Source organism: Leptopilina heterotoma, unplaced genomic scaffold (assembly GCF_015476425.1).
Source record: "Leptopilina heterotoma isolate Lh14 unplaced genomic scaffold, ASM1547642v1 Lhet_168, whole genome shotgun sequence".
Lineage (NCBI taxonomy): Eukaryota > Metazoa > Arthropoda > Insecta > Hymenoptera > Figitidae > Leptopilina > Leptopilina heterotoma.
Window position 1 is genome coordinate 683,070 of NW_025110884.1, and position 26,045 is coordinate 709,114.

Here is a 26,045-nt window from a genome sequence, read left to right on the forward strand (position 1 = left end):
TTATATATATATATATATATATATATATATATATATATATATATATATACTAGGGGGGCTTCGCCCCCCTGCGCGCTTCGCGCGCCAACCCCCTAACTATTTTTAATATTTATTTTAATTTTTAAAATCATGTTATCTTAATATGATGGCATAGTAATGAGTTAGAGTAAATTATAACAGGAGATATTAAAAAAGATAACTAATAGAGAATTCTACTTTACGGAAGTGATTATAGTGTCAACTTTTTCAAGTTTGACACTCCTCATAGTAAATTTGATAATTCTTTTTTCTCAGTGTCAAAAGTATTATTGGGCCTCTTTTTACCTGCAGTTGACATAAATGTTGACGTAATGTAAGGGCCATTAGGGGCTGTCCATAAATTACGTAAGTCATTTTTTGGGTAAATTTGACCCCCTTCCTCCCTCGTAAGATATTTTACATACATTAGCACCATTTTTCCTATTGTTCGCAAGATCTTGCTGACCCCCTTCCCCCCTAAATGTCTTATGTAATTTATGGACGGACTAAAGATTTCGACGTAAAATAATAGACGTTTGTGGGCTTCATTTTTACCCGTAGGTCAAAACTGACCTTAAAATTGACCTAAATTTTGAGGAAACAGTAGGTCAGAAGGAATTTTCTTGTCAATTTTTGACGTGTAGGTCAAAACTGACCTTAAAATTGACCTAAATTTTAAGAAAATATCAGATCAGAGGGAGATTTCTGGTCAAATTTTAACTTGTAGGAAAAAATTGCCATTAAAATTAAAGTACATTTTGAGGACAGAAAAATAATTTTAATAGAATTTTTAAAAAAAATATGTCAATTTATAACATCTTTTATTGATTGAAACTTAATATTGAAATTTAGGTCAAACTTCTTTTAACCAATAGGTCGAAAATTCCGTCAAACTTTAATATAAGGGTACGACTTTTTAAAAAATCCTAATTTATTTGCTTTTTTCATGTATAGGCTAAAAAATATGTCAAATTTAACCTAAATTTTAAGGAAAGGTCAGGTCAGAGGAAGTTTTTTTCGACAATTTTTGCGGTGTAGATGAAAACTGACCTTAAAATTGACCCAATTTTTGAGGGCAAAGGGAATTGTTCGTCAATTTTTTCCGTTAAGGTCAAAACTGCCCTTAAAATTAACCTACATTTTGAAGGTAAAGGGAATTGTTTGTCAATTTTTTACCTGTAGGTTAAAACTGCCCTTCAAATTAACCTAAATTTTGAGAGCAGAGGGAATTGTTTGTTAATTTTTGACCTGTAGATTAAAACTGCCCTTAAAATTAACCTACATTTTGAGGTCAGAGGGAATTATTTGTGAATTTTTGACGTTTAGGTCAAAACTGCCCTTAAAATTGACCTACATTTTGAGGGCAGAGGGAATTGTTTGTCAATTTTTTACCTGTAGGTTAAATCTGCCCTTAAAATTGACATAAATTTTACGGGCAGAGTAAAACGCAATTTTTAATGCTTAGGTCAAAACTGCCCTTAAAATTGAACTAAATTTTGAAAGCAGAGCGATAAGTTTGTCAATTTTTAACTTTAAGTCATAACTACTCTTAAAATTGACTTAAATTTTGAGGGCAGAGGGGTTAGTTTGTTAGTTTCTTACCTGTAGGTTGAATCTGCCCTTAAAATTGACCTAAATTTTGAGTAATTTTGGCCTGTAGGTTAAAACTGCCCTTAAATTGACCTGAATTTAGGTCAAATATAACTTGTTTCTGACGATGGACCTACCTTGACAGTGGGCCAACCTTGACTATGTTCCCCCTACTATAAGGGTCCCTTAAAACTTTCTGAAACAGCGGCGGCGGCGATATGATTTTATATTAATAGGGATAGATATATATATTTAACTGCGCGTCTTTTCTATACATATATTATACATAAAATAAAAAAAAATACGCATTTTTACATGACTCAGTGGTTTATGTTTGGATGAATTTTATCTGATCGAATAGCCACCGGTGCAGATTTCGCAATAAATTAGAACGAGTCATAATTAAAAGAGTATACCGGTTCGCGGTCGCACACCAAACATCGGCTTTTATATTTATATAGCAATGAACGCGCGAGATATGGACGGTAAACCGATCTAAGCATCTTTTAACAGAATCGATTAAATATCGATTACAATCAACAATTTTAAGGTCTATTATACATGTAAACCCCTATCATGTATCCTTAGAATTATAAGTGTCGAAGAGCACTTCTCGCCGCAAATGTTGTGCTTCTGTCTCGAGATTTTATATATATTCTACATACATATATATAGATGCCTGTCTGTGTGGGTGTTCTTTTGACAGTTTATTGCCTTCAATTAAATTAATAGCCAGGGCAATTACTATTCTTTCATTTATTGTAGAAAGTATCATATTATGATTTTTTTATTTGCAATTTGTCTTTAATTTCATTTTAATTATTTAAAACTTTTATTTTAATTATTTTTTAATTTTTGTTAAAAGCAAAAAAGAAATTAATCTTGTAATACTTTCTGTTCACTTTTGACTAAAATTGACTAAAAAATTGACTAAAAAAAATAAATAAATAAATAAATAAATTGACTAAAATTCGGAGAATTTTTGACTGAAACAGGCCTTTTAGAATAAAAAAAAAACTTTAGATATTTTTATAAAATATTTTTTTTTGTTGGTTTTTTTGGATTTTAATTTTTTTAGTAAGGTTTTTGGGTCACAGTGAAGAGATAAGAGGGTTGAATGTCATATTTAGTTGCCAAATGTCCCGTTTTAAATATTTATATACGGTTATTTTTTTTTCTTTTTTTAACTGAAATAATCTTTAGAGGGAGATGTTATCGACTCAGTTTTGGGCTGATCGATTTTAAAATTTTCAGAGTAAACGTGCACTTTACTGGAAGATAATGGACCTGTGATTCTTGTGAAAAAAAAAATTCCCGATCCCTTTGGGTGAGTTACTGCTCTGGTAGCGATTACATCGAAGTGGATCATGTGCACTCGGACGACTAATTCCTCTCATTCGCCAATTGAAATTATACACTACACACCTGGATGGGAATATAAACAGTTTTCTCGAGGATAATCCAGGAGTTATCAAATTTTTCTCCTTACCCCCTTTTTCTGAACTCTTCTTCTCCCCTTTTTCAACTGACGATCAATCTTCTCTTTTATTATTTTTATTTACTTGTATCTATTTATTAATAAAAAAAAGTTTGTAAAAGTTTGTTCAATATTTATTTATTTATATTTATTTATTTTTCTATTTACTTTTCTATTTATTTTTTACTCTATTTATAGTAAATATTTGTTCATGGCAAGAATTTTTCTTTAGTAAATTATTATTTATGGTGAATTGACAGTAAATTTGTATTTAAGGTAAATATTTGAGTAAATATGTATTTAGAGTAAATATTTAAATAAATACGTATTTACAGTAAATATTAAAATAAAATATATCTTTATAGTAAATATTTAAATAAATTGACTTATCCTTTAATTCGAATAAAACTTCATCATATTCTATCGAAATATTAAAAATTTTCACCCCGACTAAACGTGGGACCAAAAACAACCGTGAATGTTATAATCACTAAAAAAACATGATCTCTTCATTCCCGTTGGAGTGATTAATCTTTAGAATATTCTATAGATTGATGGTTCTTTGAAAAAGTTTTTTTCTCCTACATCCCCCGCTTTTCAAGCATACTTTCAAGTTACACAACTCATCCTCGTTCTTGCATCGAGTCTCGGGACACACATCTCTCTCTCGCTAGGTTCCCAGGTCCCACATATAGGTCCTTATCTTTTCCGCTCAACGAGCAGCGTGACCAACGAAACAAATCTCTTGAATACTTCTATTTAGTTGTGCGTCCTTATCTAAAGAAAGATGCAGGAGAGAAGAAAAATACTTTTTTTTCAAATCAAACATTAGTATATGGGAATTTATTACATTGACGATTAGAGTATTTTTTTTTATTTAAAGTGACTTTAGGAAATGACTCTTTTTAGGAAAAGCAATTTTTAAAGATGAGATTTCCTTAAGAGATGAAAAATGGGAATGAATTTGAATACATGGGAGTTTTTTTATTGAACAAGTGGTTTTTTATTAGATTTTACATCTTAATGGACTTAATTTCTATAGATTCATACCAGAACGCTTTGAATATTCAATTATCTAATATTTTAACTGAAATTCATTTTTAAATCAATTTTTATTAGAAAATTCTAAGAGAATTCAATTATTCTCATAAATAATAAAATTCTACGAAAAAATTCAATTATTATGAAAATTTGAATGTTTACGTAGAATTTTATTAAAATAATTTTAATAATTGAATTCTTTTGGAAAATTTCATTAAAATAGTACCTAAATATTGAAAATCATTAAGTTGAGAAAATTATTTTAAAGTAATTGAAATTTTGCTCTTTATAAAGATAATTAAAATACTGACAAGAATTTTTTTAAATTTCTTGAAAATAATTGAATTTTTGCGATAAATTCTATTGCTTTTGAAAACAATTGAATTCTCGCCATAAATTTTTGTTGTTGATGAAAATTGATGCTTTTTATAAAGATAATTAAAATTTTGACGAAAATTAAAAAAAAAAATTTTGAAAATAATTGAACTTTTGCAAAGAATTAATTCTATTACTTTCGAAAATAATTGAATTCATGTAATGAATTTTTGCTATTAATAAAAATAATTTTATTTTGCAAAAAATTTTATTAAAATTACTAAACATAATTAAATTTCTTGGTCAAATTGAAATATTTATTCAAATAATTGAATTTTTTCGAAGATTTGCGTTAAATTTTTGAAAATAACATTAAATATATTAACAAGTTAAAAAACAATTTAGATTTTCCAAAAATTTGAATTTGAACCCATTTCAAAATTCAATTATTTCTAAAAAAATACGATTATTTGTAACTTCTCTCCAGCATTTAATTATTTTTTCTAGAGTTTTTAACTAAAATTTTTCTCTAAATCCATTATTTTAAAAATAATTTCCCAACAATTTACTTATTTTTATAAATAATAATATTCTACGAAGGAATTAAATTATTTTTAAAATTTCAATATAATAATTCTTGAATTGAAAATACTACAATTCTTAAAAATAATTTTTTTGGAAAATTTTATCATTTACAAAAATTATTGAATTATTACGAAGAATTTTATTAAAATTTTGTTAAATAATTAAATATCTACAAAAAATTTTATTTAAGTGCTTAAAAATAAAATTAACTTCTTTTGAGGAATTCCATTCCAATTGTCTTCAATATAATTGAATTCTTATAAAGAATTTTCTTTAATAATTGAATTTTTTCGTAGAATTTTAATACTTATGAGAATAATTATTGACTTCTGATAAATAATTTTGTTCATACTGTTAACTAAAAAGTATCAAATTGTAACAAATTGATACTAAAAATTTGGATCAAATAAAAAATTGATCCTAATTTTTGGCATCAATTTGATACTTTGAAGAAAACTGTGCAAATAATTGAATCTTATGAAGAAATTTTTTTAAAATTTTCATAATAATTGAATTTTTTCGTAGAATTTTATTACTTATGAGAATAATTGACGTCTGATAAATAATTTATTTTAAATAATTGAATTAATGAAGAATTTTTAAAAAATATTTTAAAATAATTGAATATCTATGAAGAATTTTATTAAAGTGATTTAAAATAAAATGAACTTGTATTGAGTATTTTTATTCAAATTGTACTTGAAACAATTGAATTCTTATAAAGAATTTCCTTAAATAATTTAATTCTTATGAAGAATTTTATTAAAAATTTTGATAATAATTGAATTTTTTCGTAAAATTTTGTTCCTTATGAGAACAATTGAATTTTTTAAGAATCTTTTCAGAAAATTTTCAAATAAATGAATTTTTCCTTAAAATTTAATTATTTTGAAAATTATTACAGAATAATTCTAAAAATTAGTTTTTTTGTCAATATTGTAATGTAATTATTTGAAAATAATTGAATTAATCACAAGAATTTCATAGTTTACATGTAGCAAAAAACAAAGAAGAGACCATAATTTTCTTATAAGTTCTAAATAATTTAATTTTTTCCAGTACTTTTTTTAATAAAATACCCTGATTTTTTCCTGACCAATTATACTTTTCATGACTTTTCTTTGACTTATGGAAATCGTGGTAATGTTGCAATTTACTGAAAATTTATTTTACTGTAAAGATTTTAGCATTGAAAAACAAATTATTTTTCTAATGAAGTTGCTGATTTTTAATGCAAAAACACGGTTGTATTTTCTTTCAATAAAATAATTTTTAGTAAATTAATATTCTATTTGTGTTTGAATTTCTCAGTTTTATTTTCAGTAAACAATAAAAAATTGTGATTGATAAATCGAAAAACTGTATCACTTGGTCGAGAATTATATATCAGGTGAAAAAAATCATTCCTTCTGAGTCGAATAAATCGGAAAGAATGATTTTTCCATCTGTATTATTATTTCTAATTTTAATTTCTAAAAAATGACAGATTGAATTTAAACTGGGGTACCAAAATACCCCAGTCAAGGATGGTTAAATGACAAATTATTTTTGTATCATTATTATTTGTATACTGTTTTTATTAGAACAATTATTGTCATTAGACGATGAGAATAGAAAAATAAAATCTAAAGAGATAATGTTAAGTGCAATGGTGAGTATTTGTACTTTAGTTGGGATTTTGAGATTTATTTGCACTAAATTACGGCACCTTCCCAATTCCTTTGACCTCTCGTTGGATAAAGTTACATTTTATCTCGACTCTGGAGCACTTTGTGATCCAGATTACATTTCACAGTGAGATGAGAGAGAAAGAGAGAAAAAAAGAGGGAGAGAGAGATGAGAGAGACCCCCTGAGAGATTTCTGCTCATCGCTCAGTCTTTTTGCTAACTCTGCTATCAAGCTGACTGTGGCTCATCTCGTCGAAAAAGGGATCCAAGATAACCCCTTATAAACTGGAGCATTAGTAAGCGCAAGCTACACTAAGAAAATATATCTCTCACTGATCTAACCACGTTATACATGGGTTACATTGGAGGGCGCAATAGGCGTTTCACAATGAGGTCCGGTACATAAACCATATCTGCATCGTGCGCGCATTCTCACGAGAATATGTATTGCTTTACATGTAGATGAGAGAGTTCCCGTGCAAGTAAATGCTCCAAGATATCTGAAGCTGAGCATCTTTTGCACTTGCAGTTCCGTAGCTCCAAAAATATTTTCTCTCTTCTTTTTTTTTCTTTTTCTTTTTTTTTTTTTGAACCAAACTTTAAACGATCGATTTTTTTTGCCCGGCTTATCCCGAGGGATAGAAAGTTGTATACGGAAAAAATACAACTCCCTGATTTATCTCTCGAATGAATATAATCCCGTATGTGTACGCTGTGTATTAAAAAGCCAAAGTGTCCGATCTCTTTTGATTTCCGATACATTAAATGCGTATCGCATAAGAGAATGCTAATTATGAATCAGATGTATTCAATGGGATATGGAGTTTATGAAGTTTTGATGGTATTTTTATGCGTGAGCTTTCGTAATATCCGAATGATGTATAGAAGTAAAATATATAAATAAACTAGAATATAAATAAAGTAAAATGGATGTAATATGTGAAAGAGATTCATCTCTCTTTGATCTTTAGTAGTTTCTCTGATCTTTGCTACACTCATGCATGTATAATATCATTCAGTATTCATGACACTGTAAAAAGGTTCTGGTAAACTGTCATAATGATGTCTGTTCCATATGCACCTTCTAAATATTTCTTGATAAATATTGCCTTCAGTACTGACACTTACTGATAATTATGACAAGAAACTAGTTTATAATTTTTAACAATTGATGCTCCGGATCTTTAAAGGGCACTTTCAGCATTGATTTAACTGTTAACATGGTAAAAGTGCCCGTTTAAGATGCGGAGCCTCAATTGTAACTCTACTGATACTTTATTTAATTTAAATATTTTTTTGACAATTGTAGTTTAAACTACTTTCAGACAATTCTATAGCTTTAATAACTTTCAGTCAATTGTAGCATTAACTACTTTCAACAAATGGTAGTTTTTACTACTTTCTATAAATTGTAGTTTTTACTACTTTTTACAAATTGTAATTTTTACTACTTCTTGTCAGTTTCAGCTTTCACTTTTTTGTTGCTTTGAAGTTTTAATTGAAATTTCCATTTTAAAGTCTTTATTTGTAAGTAAATTAAAAAAAAATTATTGCCAAACTGGAGCTATAATTATTTATCTAGCATCAAGCAATAAAATTAGCTACAAATACAACTTAAAATGAAATAAAATTAAACTACAAATACTTAAAAATTTAATTATTAAAAAACTGTGATTTTAGTTTTTTAATTTATTGAATAGTCAGTAGTAACAGTACGCTTTAGTCAGATAGTACACTAAATTGTAATTCATATCTACTAAAAAAAATTTTTCATATTTAGAAATTGCGATTTAAATTTTTGTAATTATTTACTTAATTATCAGTAGTATAAAGAGTATTTAGTCAGACGTTTTATCAAATTGACAATAATGCAACTCCATAGTCTTAGGTAACAAGTTCCTTGAAACTACAATTATTTTGAAATTCAATTCTTTGGACTCTATGATGCAATTTTTGTTAAATTAATAAACTATCAGTAGTAAAAGTACATTTAAGTCAGACATTTTACTAAATTGACATTATAATTATTTAAATATACAATTACGATTCTATTCTTTTTTGTTATAGTTAAATTATTAGTAGTGAAAGTACATTTGAGTCAAACATTTGACCAAAATGACGCTACAATTATTTAATTATATGCAATTTCAATTCAATTTTTTTTTGGCTAAATTATTAGTAGTTATAGTATGTACATGTTTGTCAGACATTTCGTCAAATTGAAAAATATCGAAAGTACAATTCTTTCAATAATGCAAATGCTATCTTATTTTTTTTATTTACTACATTATTAGTAGTTGATAAGTGTTTCAGTCAGTCCACAAAAATTTAAATTTCCATTTTAAAGCCTTTATTTGTAAGTAGATATTAAAAAAATTATTTACAAACTGTAGCTAAATTCTTTTCCTTTCGTCAATAAAAAATTAGCTACAAATGCAAATTAAAGTAAAATAAAATAAAACTATAATTACTTAGAAATTCAATTATTCAAAAATTGTGATTCTAGTTTTTTTTATTTAATGAATAATCAGTAGTAATATTGCGATTTAGTCAGACATTTTACTAAATTGTAATTCCTATTCAAAAAATTTTACTTTCAAAGTTCTCTAAAAATATTATTCCTGAACTGAAGCCAAAATTTTTTTCTTTCTATTATTACATTAAAAATTAGCTGCAAGAAGAAAAGAAAATATTATGACAATAGAAGGAGACTATACAAGTATTTAGAAATTGCGATTTAAATTTTTGGAATTTATTTAATTATCAGTAGTATGAACAGTCTTTAGTCAGACATTTTATTAAATTGAATTGAAATTGAAATTATTTAAATGTCCAATTAAGTTTTTTTGTAATTTACTAAATTATCAGTAGTAATAGTAGGTTTTAGTCAGCCATTTTACTAAGTTGTTAATAAAGTTAATTCAAAATCCATTTTTAATTCAATATTTTTTTCTCAATTATCAGTAGTTAAAGAACATTTTAGTCAGACAGGTTTTTTCATTAAATTCGAGTTTTTTCTATTAAAGAAGATCTTTTTCTGAATGACGGAGGTTCTCAGAACTTTTTTAGAATTTATTTCCGATTCATAAAAAAATTGTGTCTTAAAAAACGACGTTGGTCTTAATGATTTTTTTTTACCATTTTTTGGCGGCGATTATCAAATTTGGGCTTTTTTATATCAATTTGGAGCATTTTTATTAAAGAAGAACTTTTTTTGAAACACAGAGATACTCAGATCTTTTTTTAGAATTTATTTCCGAGTCAGAAAAAAATTTTGTCTTGAAAAACGACGCTGGTAACGATTTTTTTTAACAATTTTTGGAGGCGATTATTAAATTAAATTTTTTTTTTATCAATTTGGAGCTTTTTTCATTAAAGAAGAGCTTTTTTCGAAATACGGAGGTAGTTACAACTTTTTATCATTTACTTTGGATTCTATACCTTTAATTTGCTAAATTATTAGTAGATAAAGTCCTTTTTTTGAGACATTTTATAAAATTGCAACTAGGATTATTTAAATATACAATTGCGATTCAATTTCGTTTGCTTAATTATCAGTAGTTAAAGTACTGTTTAGTCAGACATTTTACTAAATTGACTCTACAATCATTTAAAGTTGCAATTACGATTAAAATTTTTTGTATTAGCTAAATTATTAGTAGTTAATGTACTCTTTAGTCAGACATTTTTCCAAATTTGAATTTCCACTCAAAATTTTTAGTCTCTAATTGTTTGGAAAAATTATTAATAAATTGAAAATAGAACATTTTTTATACTAAAAAACTGAATTTTCTTAGAAATACAACTAAAATTTTAATTATCAGAAGTAAGAGTAAAATTTAGACAGAAATTCTATAAATTATATAAAAACAATTAAAAATAAATTAAAGGGAAAAAATTAATTTACTAAGAAATGCAACCACGATTCTAATTATCAGTAGTAAAGCCCCACTTTAGTCAGACATTTTATCAAATTGAAATTGCCTCTCTTCGCAAATGATTCTTTATAAACCCTCCGTATTTGCCTCATTCAAGAAGCATTGACTATGTTAATCAGCCCCAACCACATTCATTATATATTATATTTATGATTATTAAATTACAAACAAGATCGCGATATAAATGATATTTTTTTTAGGGAGTGCGAGCATCGACATTTAATGAAAGGGTTAGGAGAAGGGAGGGCGTGAACTGATTTTAAAATCAGGTACAGTCATATATAAAGTGTATGCGCTTCACTGGACGAGTTCGATAAGCTGCTTCAAATTCGAGCAAAACCATATATAACATTTCCTTTTGAATCAGTAATTTTGATAAAATAGGTTAGAATTGATCGGCCCCAGGTGAGAGAATATAGTGTATACTTTCAAAAGTATATTCTTAATCGACCGTAAATAATTGCGTTTATCACACCTATTATTGTTATTGTGTGAGCGCGAACCGCCGAACATTATAATCTCCAATCGCAAAAATCTTATATACTCTGCTTTCACTTCTTGGAGAAAATTGCCTTTTGTATATCAATCACAAGACATGATTCTCTTTTATACCGTTATATATAAATGTGTACATCAAATATTGCACTCGTAAATTATATTATTTATCTTCGATTTATTTAGAGAGAAAAAAAAGAAAATGAAGAACATTCAGAACATAAAGAAACTGAAGAAAATAAAGAAATTAAAGAATATAAAGAATACAAAGAAAATAAATAATAAATAGAAAGTACTATTTAGTTCGTTTGGAATTACATAATGGTGATGAATCATTGGAGTAACGATTTCATAATTTACATCTGCAGCGAAGTTTCGAATTATTTCGACTAATTTACAACGACTTTAATTATTCCAATTGGGTACGTTGATAATATTCCATATGTGCTCGCGTACATACAACGAGAGAAATTATGCAAACGAATATTTTGTCCCCTGGTCTATGTACAACAGAAAATTTATAACAAAATGTACAACAAAATGTGTAACGTAACAATTCGAAAACAATTCAATTTTTATTAAACATGGAAGAAATTGAATTTTTGAGATGTTACAAATGATTGCAGAAATTCAATTATTATCAAAAGTGATAAAATAGTTCTTCGCAGAAATTCAATTATGTTGAAAAATTTTTTAAAATTCTCACAAAAATTTCAATTATCTTTAAAAATATTGAAAAATTTTCTCCAAAATTAAATTATTCTCAAAAATTTTAAAAAAATTCTTGACAAAATTTCAATTATTTTCAAAAATTTTCCTCAATTCAATAATTTTTAATAACTACTATTGCAGAAAATGTTTCCGAAAGAATTCAATTATTTAAAGAAAAGTGTTGATAAAATACTAAGTAAACATTAAATTATTTTCATAAAAATAATAAAAATTTTACAGGAATTTCACTATTTACAAAATTTTTTTATTTTCCTTGCAATAATTCAATTATTTTCATAAATAATAAAATTTTTTATAGAGATTCAATTATTTTCATAAACTATAAAAATTTCAAACTTGTTCAATTATTTAAAATAGAATTTGCATAAATTTTTCCAAAAAGAAATCAATTATTTACAAATGCTTTATAAAATTCTTCTTAATAATTCAATTATTTTCATAAAATATATAAAATTCTTTTTAGGAATACAATTATTTTCATAAATAATTAAACTCATCGGAGAATTTCAATTGTTTTTAATACAATTTTAATAGAATTTCTCGAAAAATATAATTTATTTGAAAATTTTATTAAAATTCGTCGAAAAAATGCAATTATGTTTATAAAATTCTTTGTGAGAATTCAATGTTGAGAAACATTCATTTATTCAGTAAATTATATATTTTTGTATTTAAATAATTCAATTTTAGTAGCATTTACTAATAAAAATTGATTTAAAAATAAATTTTAGTTCAAATTTTAGATAATATTTGAATATTAAAAGCAAGGATTTTTGAAAATAATTGATAATTGAATTCTTTCGAAAAATTTTAATAAAATTTTAAAAAATAATTATATGTTTTTCAAAGAATTTACATAAATTTGTATTAATAATAATTGAAATCCCGTGAAGAATTTTATTATTTATGAAAATAATTGAATTCTTACAACGAATTTTATTAAATTTCTTTAAATTATTGAAATCCAGTATAGAATTTTATTATTTTTTTAAAAATTGAATTTCTGCAACGAATTTTCTTATATTTTTTTTTAATAATTGAATTCACGTGAAAATTTTTATTACTTGTGAAAATAATTACATTTTATTACATTTTTTTCAAAATAATTTAATTTTCTTGAGAACTTTTATTAAAATAGTAGATTCGGAAAATATTTGGATTTCAGCGAAGAATTCCATTATTTGTGAAATGTAATTGAATTCTTGCAAAAAATTTTTGAAAAAAATTACATTTTCCAAAGAATTTATTTAAAATTGTATTAAAAATAATTCAAGTCCTGTGAAGAATTTTATTATTTATGAAAATAATAGAACTCTTGCAACGAATTTTTATTACATTTTTTTTTAAAATAAATGAAACCCCATGAAGAATATTATAAATTTATAAAAAGAATTGAATTCTTGCAACGAATTTCATTACATTTCTTTTGAATAATTGAAATCCTGTAAAGAATTTAATTTTTTTTGTGAAAATTATTAAAACTTCTGCAACGAATTTTATTACATTTTTTAAAAATAATTGAATTTTTTTGAGAAATTCTATTAAAACAGTAGATTTTGAAATGTGAAATGTAATTGAATTTTTGTAAAAAATGTTTGAAAATAATGATATTTTTCAAGGAATTCATTAATAAAATTTTGTAATAAAAATAATTGAAATTCTATGAAAAATTGTATTATGTATGATAATAATTGAATTCTTACTACGAATTTTATTACATTTTTTTTAATAATCGAATTGATGTGAAAAAAATTATTACTTGTAAAAATAATTGAATTCTTGAGAAGGATTTTATTAAAACTTTTTGTAAATAAATAAATTTGTTTTCAATTTGTAATGTTATTTAAATTATTATGAAACAGGAAGTTGAAAAGTTAACAGTTGTTAACAGTTGTTCTTCTAAGTTGTTGAATTTCATAAAGGTTTGAATTTGAAATTTTTTGAAAATCTGAATTCCTATGGAATAATAATAATTATGAAATATTTATGCAAACAAAAAATTTATTCATGTTTTCGAATAATTTTACAATTAAAGAAATTCGTTTATAAATGTACTAGAACTTTTTTTTTGAGTATTTCTATTTAATGATTTTTTGAGTATCTCTATTTAATGATTTTTAAACCATTTTTTTGAGTATCTCTATTTATTGATTTCTAGAGTAAAGCAGAATATTTTTTAAGCTTATGGAAAAAGTCAAAATTTTGTTTTAAATCAGGCAAAAGTCAGGGAAAAACAAAATTAAATTTTTTTTGGCAACTCTGAATTCCTTATTTTTTTTGTTACTCTTTTTTTTCTGCTGAATTTCCTATTCAACGTTTGGACTGCCCTTAAATCTCGATACCTCTTTTGGAAACCAGGGGGAGGGTGGGAGGGGAAGAATTGGAGAATGTGCGCGATGTTATATGGTTCGGCGCCGTCTCGTCGTAAACAACGAGAGAAGAACGTAGAAATAAGAACCCGAATCGTTCCGTGGCTGGTGATTGTCTGGCGGTTCGCATAAAGTATAAACCACCCACGACATAAAACCGTAGGAGTTATTGTAGTGCGTCACCTCGGCACCTGGAGTCAACCCCACACCCTTTTTTCTCCCCCCCCCCACCACCCTCCCTCTTAAGACGATCCGAGAATTTGCCAGCACCATATACACAACCGAACCCCCGTATATACGTAGATTATGGGAAACACCATGAACCGGACATTTATGACCGTGAAACGCGCGACGCACGAGAGAAGGCACTCCATCGCGGATTTTGATACAACTTAATCGCCGGAAGACACTCCAAGCACAATCCTTTTATATGAACACACATATATATATATATGCAGACACCATCAGAAGTGAGCTTTCAGAATTCACCGCGATACCTATCCAATAAACAGTGTGAAGCACGGCCCCCGCAGTTTTTTCAGATTCTTTTCTTTTAATGTCGCGAAAGAAATTTTTTTTTCACTCTGCTTTTATTTTTATTTTTGATGTTATATTTATAAAGCTTCGTTTTGTATTTGTAGTAGAGGCTTGTTTGGTAAATTCGAGAGAAAATAAATACTTCCTGTGTATATATGAGGTAGCAATAAATAAAATACGTTTAAACGGTCTGTTAATGGTATTCTTTTTCTTCTGCAAAACATCACATTTGCTATCTTGATGGTGGGAACACCTACTGATTGTTGTTTTACATTCAATTGAATGAGGAATAATTTTCTTTCTGACTTAGGGATATTGACTTTCCTATAACAAGAGAAATTATATTCTGTTTCAATATCTCTAATTAATATCAGTAAATACTGGTTTCTGTCGATTATAAATAAAATTAAAAAGTTTTACAAAATATTTTATTAAGAAATTTAATATTTGTTAGGAACAAATAAAAACTGAACCTGAGACTCGAAGTGATAAAAATAATATTTTCCTAACCAGACGAACTGTATTTTGTTTCAGTTATAATTAATATTAAGAAATCTCATATCGTGAATCAGAGATTTTATTCTATAGTACACACTGTAGCTCATAGTGATAACATAAAAATTTATCAAATTGTTTCACTTACATTAATTCAAACGATTTTTCAAAATTAAAAATGTATCCCCAGCACCTACAATAATATTACACTTGAATCTTTGAAACCTGTTAAATTAAACGGGTTTTAATAAAAAAAAAAAAAAAAAAAAAATGTTAATAACCAGCTTGTGATCTGATCAATCCTCCTTGGATTAATTTGTATCGATTGGAATATACGTTATTTATGTCAGGACATAAATTTAAAATACCTCATTTGCTGAAAGTGTATCATAATTACGATAAGATAATTGATACATTAAAGTTCGATGAGCATTCGAAATAAAACAAGTTCCACTGATATTTTGCAAGAGAAAAAACGAAATCAAAAATCTATTTAACAAGTTTCACCTTGAATGTGTATTTATATTTTATTGATATAAAATGTTTATCATATAAACATGAAAATTAGAAAATAAAAATTATTGAAAATAATTAAAAATATTCCTCTGGAATTTGATGTCTCCAATTTGGTGCTATGGTTAGAGGTGTTTTAATGTATTTCTCAAATTTTTCCCTTTCTGATTCTTCAATCACAACGATCTCTTTTGTATTCTAAAAATTTAAATGAAGTTTATTCATTTATTTAAACTGTAATTTAATGATAGTAAATAGTATATTACTAATAGTAAATAGTAATAACAGTTAACAGTAATAACAGTAAACAGTTTGAAAAATGTAGTTTAAATAATTTCTCACCTTCTCGAAATCGTTATTTAATAATTTATGGTAAATAGATACAATGGACGCGTTCGACATAGTTATTTTATCCATTTGTTCAATAATATCAGGAATAGACAATAGAGGTACATTTTTTTCATTTTCAGTTGTTTTTTCCTCAAAACCAGAAATTGGTCCTAGAAGAATCAAAAGTCCAGAAAATCGATTCGTTTTTTGTAGGACAAGTTGTGTTAAATCAAAATCCTCTGACAAGGTATCGTCAACACTTTCTCCGATATGTTTCTTAGTTAAAAATACCAAAAACTGTTGTAAATAAGGACACATTTTTTTAGATTCCTCAAAGAGATGGTTGGTGAACAAGTATTTCGATTTCGAGGACCTTTTAGATGAATTGTCAAGGCGTTGAAGGTCGAAAATTGCATCGACTGTACCGAGTGTGTTAACAATCTCAAGAAGAGATTTTATATTTTGAAGATTCGTAAAATCCAATTCTTCTCGAACTGTAACTAATACTCCAGAACGTTTCCAAAAATTAATCCGGTGTTTACTGAAACTTCCGGTATTTTTTAATTCGGAAGCTATGACAATATTTTTAGCACCTCTGTCTACTAAGAAGTTGACGAGTTCCAGTCCAAAGTCACCAAATCCTTCAAGTATCAAGTAGGAGGCTTCGCTTTTGCACAAAAAACGAGGTATTGTCAGGGCTTTATTGCTTTTATCCTCTGGCTGTACTTTCACGAGTATCTGCAAAGAGAGTTACAATTAAACATCGAATGTAAAATTCAGTTTAAGAATGCATAAAAAAATTACTTTTTGAAAAGAACCTTTCGAAGTCCTATCACTAAAGGCATCATTTAGCCTTTCCCTTGAGTAGACCAATCTGGGTAGTGGTCTAACAGTTTGGTTTGCTAACCCCTCCTGAATTAATTTAGCCACTTTTATCTTTATAGCTCGATCGTGGTTAATTATTTCCATTGGTACTAGTGAGAAGAGATAAATTTCACTCAAAAAATTTCGCAATCCAACTTTATCTGATTGACATGATTTCAAAAATGTGTCTTTAACATTTTCTACCACAATAACTTTTCCGGTTTTTTTCATACAATACATGCAAGTTTCAACTTGACTCAAATCGTTTCCATTATATACAAGCAGATCAACTCCTTTGCCTTCCGTTCGTGCTAAGAGTTGATCTGCAAAACATTGCGATCCACTGATATAATGTTCTTCTGGAATATTAGGAAAGATATTTTTCAGCTTTTCTTTGTCATTATCATCAATGAGTCCAACAAATACTTGCGATGTAATATCCAATGCTAGATTAACAATAGCTTGTCCATTAGAACAAGCGCCGTTGTAGATGAAAATTTTTTCTTTCGTTTGTAATTCTCCCTTTATCATCAAAGCCGAATATGCAGTTGCGTATGCTAGAGGTACAGTCGCAGCGTCTTCCATGGACCAATTATCCGGTATTTTCCAAGTGAAATCATTATCAGGTGTTATGTAATTTGAAAGTGCCGTGTTTCTTACAATTCCCATTAGTCTATTTCCTTGTGAATCAATTCCAGAATATTCTTGACCAAATAACTTCGTTTCGAGTCTATTTCCTTCATGGTCTTCTAAAGATATGTTAGTCTTTGCTAACAGAATATCTTCTTCATTAACCGAAGAGTATTCGACTTTGATTTTATTGCCAACCTTCGTTGGTGGATCTTCAATCCAAGAAATTGAATTCAAATCGAAATCGTTTAGCTGTCCTGCTTTCCAGTTCGAGACTAGCTGAAGTTTAAAACCAAGGGGTAAATGTTCGAACGTTCCCACAATTGTACCAGGGGAAATTTCTTCTGTAAGAATATTCTGTCTATTCCGTCTAATTTCGCAAGATTCAAGAATAATTCCTTCTATTTCAACCCCTCCTGCCCTAATATTTCCCAGTATTCTATGAACTGTTACTGGTACTTCTGAAAATATTTACAATTATTACTTTACTTTTATATACATCTAGAGAAATTTTAAGTACACACCGCTTGTCTTGTTGATAATTTCTTCATGCAGTTTCGTATCAATAAAGATGTTTTTGATTTTAAATGGAACTTGTGCCTTTCTAGTGTCATTTCCAAGGACATACATCTGAAGCATTCCATCCAAAAACGTTGTCCAATTCTCTTTCCAATCTAATATTCCACTGGAACCATTTGTTGATATTTTACGAATTGATCTAAAGGGACCTGAGTATTCATAGCCTCGCATCTTTAATTCAGTGTAAACTCCGTTACTACTAAGATTCTCATGATTCATTGCATCATTATTAACATAAGTAGGATTTTTATTTTTCTTAGCAGTCATTTGCACTGTTCCAGAGCACAGTAAAATGTCATCCTTGGTTATTTGGAAGAAACCAGAACCTATATGAAGTAATCATTAAAATAGCTTGTAATCAGAAAAAGATATTTTCGTAATTATAAATCTGACAATACCTTTTTGAACCATGGTTATTAACTCAATATTTTCGTCAAATGGTAAGATTAGTTGATTATGAGTTATTACGTCTGTGTAACTGACTGAGGATTCGGGATTAGTTTGAAAACTGTTTAAAACATCCCAGGCAAGTTTTAAGTACAGAGATGTTGGAATTACAGTTGTACTATAAATTCTGTGATTATTTAAGTACTTCCATTTGTCGTTTGTTAAATTTACAATAAAGTTCATTTGTCCTAATTTAATTAAACCCGCTTGGCTGTTTGTCCTAGAGGTCCTGTTAATAAATAATTCTATTATTGTAGTTAGTGACTATCAGAACATGGCTTAAAGTCACTAACGTTTTAATACTTCAAGATAAAAATGTTGTTACAATAACTTACAGATAACAGTGTATAAAGTTTGTTTTACCATTTAACTGAGTGATCCCACTGAATCAGAGGCGAAATTGATGGTGTTCCTCGCGATACTGGATAGCTTACTTTCGGATAAAGATTTGATACATTAACAGTACAGCCGGCATTGTATATTTTACCCAACGCTTCAAAGAGAAATAGCACATTGTCAGAGTGGTCTCTTCTCGTCAAAGGTACGTTAATAACTTCTTCAGGCAATGATCTCCTAACGATGGCCTGCAAAAGACCGTGAGGTGCAATTTCGATAACAATTGCTTTAGGCGGAATAAGCTTCGCAGCTTCAGCGAACAGGACAGAATTAAGAAGGTTATTTGTATGATATTCTGCAGACGACAGTTGAGCCTTAGGAGAATCCCATTCGTCCTGTGGTACCGAACTGCTCAACCAACGTTTACTTCTAGGTTTGGCATCAGAAATTATCACATCAAGATAATTTCTTAATTTTGCACCAACTGGGGCAATGTACCGACTGTGGTAGGCTATATTACTGACTGACACTTCTTTAGCAAAAATTTTCTTTTTCTAGAAAAAGTATTTACGTTAGTTATGATTTCGAAATATTCTTTTAACTTTATTTATCGAATTAAAAGTTCTAATTTATCTAACTTGTAATTGTGCTACGAAGGTTTTCATAGATTCTTCAGGACCACTGATAGTGGAATTGGTTGAACTGTTATGACAAGCTACATCAATATCTGGAGGACAGAGATTTTTAAGTTCTTCATAACCGAGACCAACTGCTGCCATGGAACCTCTTGGCATTTTCGTTTCTACTGAAGCTAAACCTCTGCTTAATGAAGACAGAACCATTTGCTCTGCTGTTATGCATCCATCAGCGTACGCGCAACCTAACTCTCCAACTGAATGACCTATTAGGAAATCTGGTTTCAGCCCTACTGATTCTAAGACATCTACTAAACCAACCTAAAAGAAGTTAGATTTTGTTTATTATTTCAATGTTTGCTTAAACTTTTTCTCCTTCTGAATTTTTTATCATATTTATTTCATGTTGACTTGTTGAAAGTGTTATTCACCTGAATAGCAGCAATTCCAACAAAAGAATTAACAATGTTGTCAAACATTTTGGGATTACTGTCTGTAATTATGTGCACGATGTCTATACCACGGGGCTTAAGAACTTTGTCGCATTTTTTAATCGCTTTCTCAAAAACCGGTATTTGTAATAAAGCCTTTCCTGCGAAATTAAATAGTACATTATGTTAACATTCTCTATTTGAAATACAGAAGGCAATTAGATTAGATATTTACCCATTCCCACCCATTGAGATCCCATGCCAGAAAACATGTACCAAACCTCCCTTTTTTCACCCGAAACATAATGTTGAATATTTCTCAATTTAGTTTTTGGCAATCCGGTAGGAGGTAATAATGTATAACCACGATATAAATGATTTGAAGTTTCAGTTTCAAATATATCGTACAGAAGCTGAAGCATTTCTACATCCACAGGTCGGTTTTCCAACTGCGGAAAAAAATAAAGTTGACAAGCTTAACAAATTTAACTATGTTAAAAATTTTAATTGTCTAAATTTGTGGCTGCTCACATCGTTGAGAAGATAGTCAACAGTCTCTTTTGTCCGTCCTGATGCTATAACTAATCTTGAAAGACTGTCATCAGGTTTTCCCATATTTTTCTTTTCCTTCTTGAAATCTTTTAGTATAATATTAGAGCATCCACCACTGAATGCTAAATTATTAACGACCGCATAATCACCAGTCCAAGGAGTTAATTCCGTTACAACTTTACATCTACCTTCTTTTAGAGCAGGAATTTTATCAGAAGGTGTGTCGAAATGCAGATTTGGTGAAATATATCCCGATTCCATAGCTGTTATAATCTTCATAATTCCGTTAAGTGCATTCGCGGATGAACAAGCTCCAATGTTAGATTTTATAGATCCAATATAAAGTGGTGATTTACGTCCCTCATTGTAAACCTCATCGATTGCTTTTACTTCCTCAGCGTCCACATCCTTAATTCCTGAACCGTCTGCTTCGACAAACGAAATATCTTTACCAGAAAGGCCAGACTCTTTCAAGGTTCTTCTCATCAATTCTACCTGAGAATCACACTTTGGATATTGAAGAAATTGATCATTACAGACATTTGTAAAACCAGTCTGAATATTCTTTACTTCCGCATAAATGCGTTTTGCGTCACGAGCCTTTTGTAGGAAATAAACTACAATCGCTTCGCTGCGAGTGTAACCATCAGCTTTGTTGTCGAATGTTTTTGTTATGCCATCCGGTGACAAAAGTCCTGAATGTTTGTTTTAATGACAGAAAATAAATTTAAAAATTCAGTTTTTGAGGCATTAAGAACAAAAAAGTGTATTTAGATAAATACAACTTCCACAAAAAAAGTTGTAGTAGGATAAGTAAAATATTAGAAACCATAGAAAACTGTTCGTACCTAATAAAAGTTCTTGTAGGGATGTGTGTGGATGTAATATAATATTGCTGGCACCAATAATAGCGCTTTCGACTCGGCCTGATTTAATTGCCATGAAACCTGCCTGAAGAGCAGTCGCACCCGAACAACAATTAGAATCAAAATTATGACTTGGTCCAGTTAAATCAAAATAGAAAGAAGATCGGTTTGCCAACATTGAACGAACTAGACCTTGTAAACTATATCCATTAATCTGAAGAATAATTTTATCATTTGCCAAACATTTTTCTTGACACAATTTCTATTTGGATTAAGAATCATTTGTCATAATTTTCTTCAAAGAAGAAAGTTATTCAAAGAAAAAAAACAAATGAACCTTTCCAATGCTGTTCCATTGTCTTAATATAGATGACAATTTTTTTTACTAATTTCAAAGCAAATGAAGATTATCATACCGGACATTTTTCGTAGAAGAATGTTTTTTCTGATTCTGATAGACTATTTCCAGTAAAAATTGCCGTCTTACTCCCTTTTAATTTCCTTGGATTAATTCCAGCATCAGTAATGGCTTCGTAGATAATTTCCATAAATATTTTTACCATAGGTTCCAAATACTCTGCCAATAATCCATTAACTCCAAAAAATACATTATCAAAAGTATCAAGAGCTTTCATTGTACCGATACGTGGTGGAATTTGTGAATGTTCTGTGGAAAATTATTATTTATAATTAATAATAATTTTAGTGTATTCACATCTTTCTTCTTTTACATATATCATATCGAATTAATCTACAAAAAAACTAATTGTATTTTAAAAAAGAAAAGTTTTTTTCTTACAACCTACCGTAATTTTACTGAATAAAATTAAATATTAAAAATTTTAATTTATTTCATACCATAGTTCCAACGTGCTTTACAGTCGCCAACACAGTCTATTTTATTTAGTAGATTGCTTCGCAGTTCGTTAACATTAGCACTGTTCGGAAATCTTCCAGCCATACCTGATATCACTATTTCATCTCCCGTCAGTGTTGAATCCATTTTTTTTAGAGAAATAAATTCTTTTAGAATTCTCTTTTCTACTAAAATTTTTTTATTATTTATACTATTTTTTTTATTAATAAAAAAATATTCTTTCTCAGTAGTAAATTTTTTGCTTCAATAACAAGAGGAACTTTGTGTTCGTTTCACGTATACGTCCAATATAAATGGCATATTTAAACTAAACGTCTTTTTATTTTCCCGATCAGGAATTATTCTTTTTTGAAATTATACGCAATACTTTCTCTGAGGTCAATTTGGAAATAAATTAAAATTAATTACTTAAATGATTACTATTTTTGAACATTTGCTGTTTAAACTTATATTGTCAAGAGGTCAAAGTTTAATTACATACTTCGAGAGTCATTTCCAAAAATAACAAAATTTAATTTTCGAAAAATTTATTGGCGTCAAAAAAAAATTTAATATATTTTGAATACTATTTCGTCTAAATGCAAATTATTTATTTGGAATGTTTTTTAGGTTCTCATGACATGATGAGAAAGTATTTGGTCGAAAATTGAATTTTATTGTATATAATAAAAAATTATAATTTTTTATTATAAATTTATTTTATCTGTTAAAGTATTCCTCACAGACTAGAAGTTTGGTTTGCATCAGTCGAAGAAACTTTACGTGTGTGATAAAATTGTTTTTAAATTTGCAAAAGCATATATATAGTGGCTATATGGATTCTTTCGGAGAGGAGCGGCGTGCAGCAGCAATCGGAGAAATGGTCGAGAGATCATCAAATATTTATGAATACAGAAGTGGCTAACAGTTCAACGTCATGCAATCGAGTAGATTGCATTTGGAAACCAAGCACCTGTATCCATTTAAGTGGAAGCTTTTAGCGACTCGTCGATCGGCATATTGGATTTCGTTAAAGAGCCCAGTGTGTGTGATGCAAGTCTCTTGAATCAAAGCATTGGATACATTTTAACTTTTAAATTATCAAAAGAAATTTTTTGACGTCTGATTGGCATATCTTATCGTACACGTATTCATGAACATATTATAATGAGTCATTTCTATAGAATTTTTTTCTCCTTTCTTTTTCTATAATTGCTCCTTTCACTATTCTCATAATCTCCCGAGTTGAAAACTAAATTGAAAATTAATTTTTAAATGAAACAATTACAAAAACGTTACTTAGTAACGTAATGTTACTAAGTAACGTTTGTGTAAATTAATTTGTAATTTAAATTCAATGTAATTTAATTTATAATTTAATTGTAACGTAACTTTATTTGTAATTTAATTTTAATGTAATTTAATTAATGTGATTCCATTTCCAAATGCAATTTAATATGGAATTTAATTTCTAAATGGTATTAATTTTTATTGTAAACTTATTTACACGGAAAAAATTTACTAATTGCTTGCCTTTTATTACTGCGGACTTATTATTTCTGAACGTGTCGTTTAGAAAGAGAAAATTTATGGAAAATGCCGACATTGTATGAGAGATGGAATACAATATAAATTTTTATAGATGGAGGAAAAATAAAAGATGATATAAAGTGATCATAGCAGAAAACATGAAAGGACACCGCTAAGAGTTGGTGGAGCGATGAAAATAATGCAGATCGTAGCGAATTCGTAATCACGAGGCTTGATGCTGTAGACGAGGGTGCATGAAATGCACACTTGAGTGCACATGACCACTGGTCCATGAAAAATGTCTGAAAAAGTAACCTCATTTTGATTCTCAATAACTAAACTCGTCGATTATGAAACTTAAAAAAAAAAAATTCTTTCGAATTTGAAATAAATTTACATTTCTTCTTTTGAAATGAAGTTACATTAATTTATAATTTAATTTTTATTAATTTGATTTTTTATTTAATTGTATTTTTTATTTTGTTAATTTTTATTATAAGTTTTATTACCTACTGTATTAATTTTCATGTAATTATTTTCTTTGAAACAATTCAATTCTTTTCAAAAATTCATCGAAATTTAATTATTTTTGGAATATCTACTAAATTTGTGAAAAAATTCAATTATTCAATAAAAAAGTTTAGCAAATGCTTTACACACATTCAATTATATTCATTATTAATAAAAGTTTCACAAGAAATTAATTATTTATAAATAACACAATTTTCATAAAATTTTTCGAAAAAATCAATTGTTATTTAAAAAGATTTTTATAACATTTTTCGCAAGTATTCAATTGTTTTTAGAAAAATTAATAAAATTCTTGGCAAAAATTCAATTATTTTTATAAACAATAAAGTTCTTCGCAATTCAATTACTTTTAAAAATTTTAATAACATTTTTTACAAACATTCAATTATTATTATTTTAATAAAACTCATCGAGAACTTCAATTATTTTTTATACAATTTGAAGTATGAATTACTTGAATAATGCAATTATTCTTAAAAATTTCAAATAAAGAAAAAAAGATAGAAATTAATTATTTTTAAGAAATAATAACATTTTTCGAAAAAATTCAATTATTTTTTTTTAATGCAACTCACGTTAAAATTTTAATTATTTAATATTTTTAATACAGTTTCAAATAAATTTTTCGAAAAATGAAATTATTCTTAAAAGTTTGAATTAAAGGAAGAAATAATTCAATAATTTTCATAAATAATAAAGTTTCTTCTCCGAAATTCAATTATTTAAACAAAAAATTCATAAAATTCATTGCAAAAATTCAGTTATTTTAACAAGACTCATCGCAGGATTTCAATTATTTTTAATACAATTTTAAGTAAATTCCTTGAAAAAAGCAATTATTCTTAAAAATTTCAATTAAAGAAAGAAAGAATTCAATTATTTTTATAAATAATAATAATCTTCTCTAGAATTCAATTATTTTTACAAAATTTAATAAAATTTCTTCAAATATTCAATTATTTTTATAAATAATAAAATTCTTCTTAGGAATTCAATTATTTTAAAAAATTGTAATAAATTTCGTTTGCAAAAATTCAATTATTTTCTTAATTAACAAAAATCATCTTAGTATTTCAATTCTTTTAAATACAATTTTAATTGAATTTCTCGAAAAACAAAATTATTCTTAAAAATTAAAAATAAGGAAACGAAGAAAGAATTCAATTGTTTTCATGTATAAAAAAAATTCTTCTCAGAAATTCAATTATTTCTAAAAAAAAATTAATAAAATTCGTTGCAAAAATTTAATTATTTTAATAAATCTCATTGCAGGATTTTAATTATTTTTAATATAATTTTAAATGAATTCCTCGAAAAATGCAATTATTCTTAGAAATTTCAATTAAAGAAAGAATGAATTCAATTATTTTTATAAATATTAAAATATTTCTCAGAAATTCAATTATTTTTAAAAAATGTAATAAAATTCGTTGCTAAAATTCAATTATTTTCATAAATAATAAAATTATTCTCAGGAATTCAATTATTTTTAAAAAAATTTATATAATTTGTTTGTTAACATTTAATAATAATTTTCAATACGTTCTTTAATTAAGCTTCGTAAACGAATTTAATTATTTTAAACAAACTTTTATAAAGTTCTCTATAAGAATTTTATTTTTAAAAATATTCAACTATTTAACAAATTATTTACTTTTATATTTAAATAATTGAATTCTCGTATA

The 26,045-nt window shown here is 27.3% G+C and overlaps 1 protein-coding gene across 1 annotated transcript; it reads right to left on the bottom strand.

Annotated features, from left to right (window-relative positions):
- Window positions 1–15,768: 15,768 nt before the first annotated feature.
- Window positions 15,769–22,446, bottom strand: LOC122499484 (fatty acid synthase-like). The gene is made up of 13 exons (XM_043607867.1): window positions 22,302–22,446; window positions 21,860–22,110; window positions 21,426–21,705; window positions 20,557–21,272; window positions 20,261–20,474; window positions 20,026–20,186; window positions 19,598–19,915; window positions 18,987–19,513; window positions 18,575–18,852; window positions 18,122–18,502; window positions 16,908–18,058; window positions 16,116–16,841; window positions 15,769–15,971 (listed from the first exon to the last, which is right to left on the bottom strand). The coding sequence occupies exons 1-13, from the start codon at window positions 22,444–22,446 to the stop codon at window positions 15,852–15,854; spliced, it is 5,268 nt and encodes a 1,755-aa protein (XP_043463802.1). The 3' UTR covers window positions 15,769–15,851.
- Window positions 22,447–26,045: the final 3,599 nt, after the last annotated feature.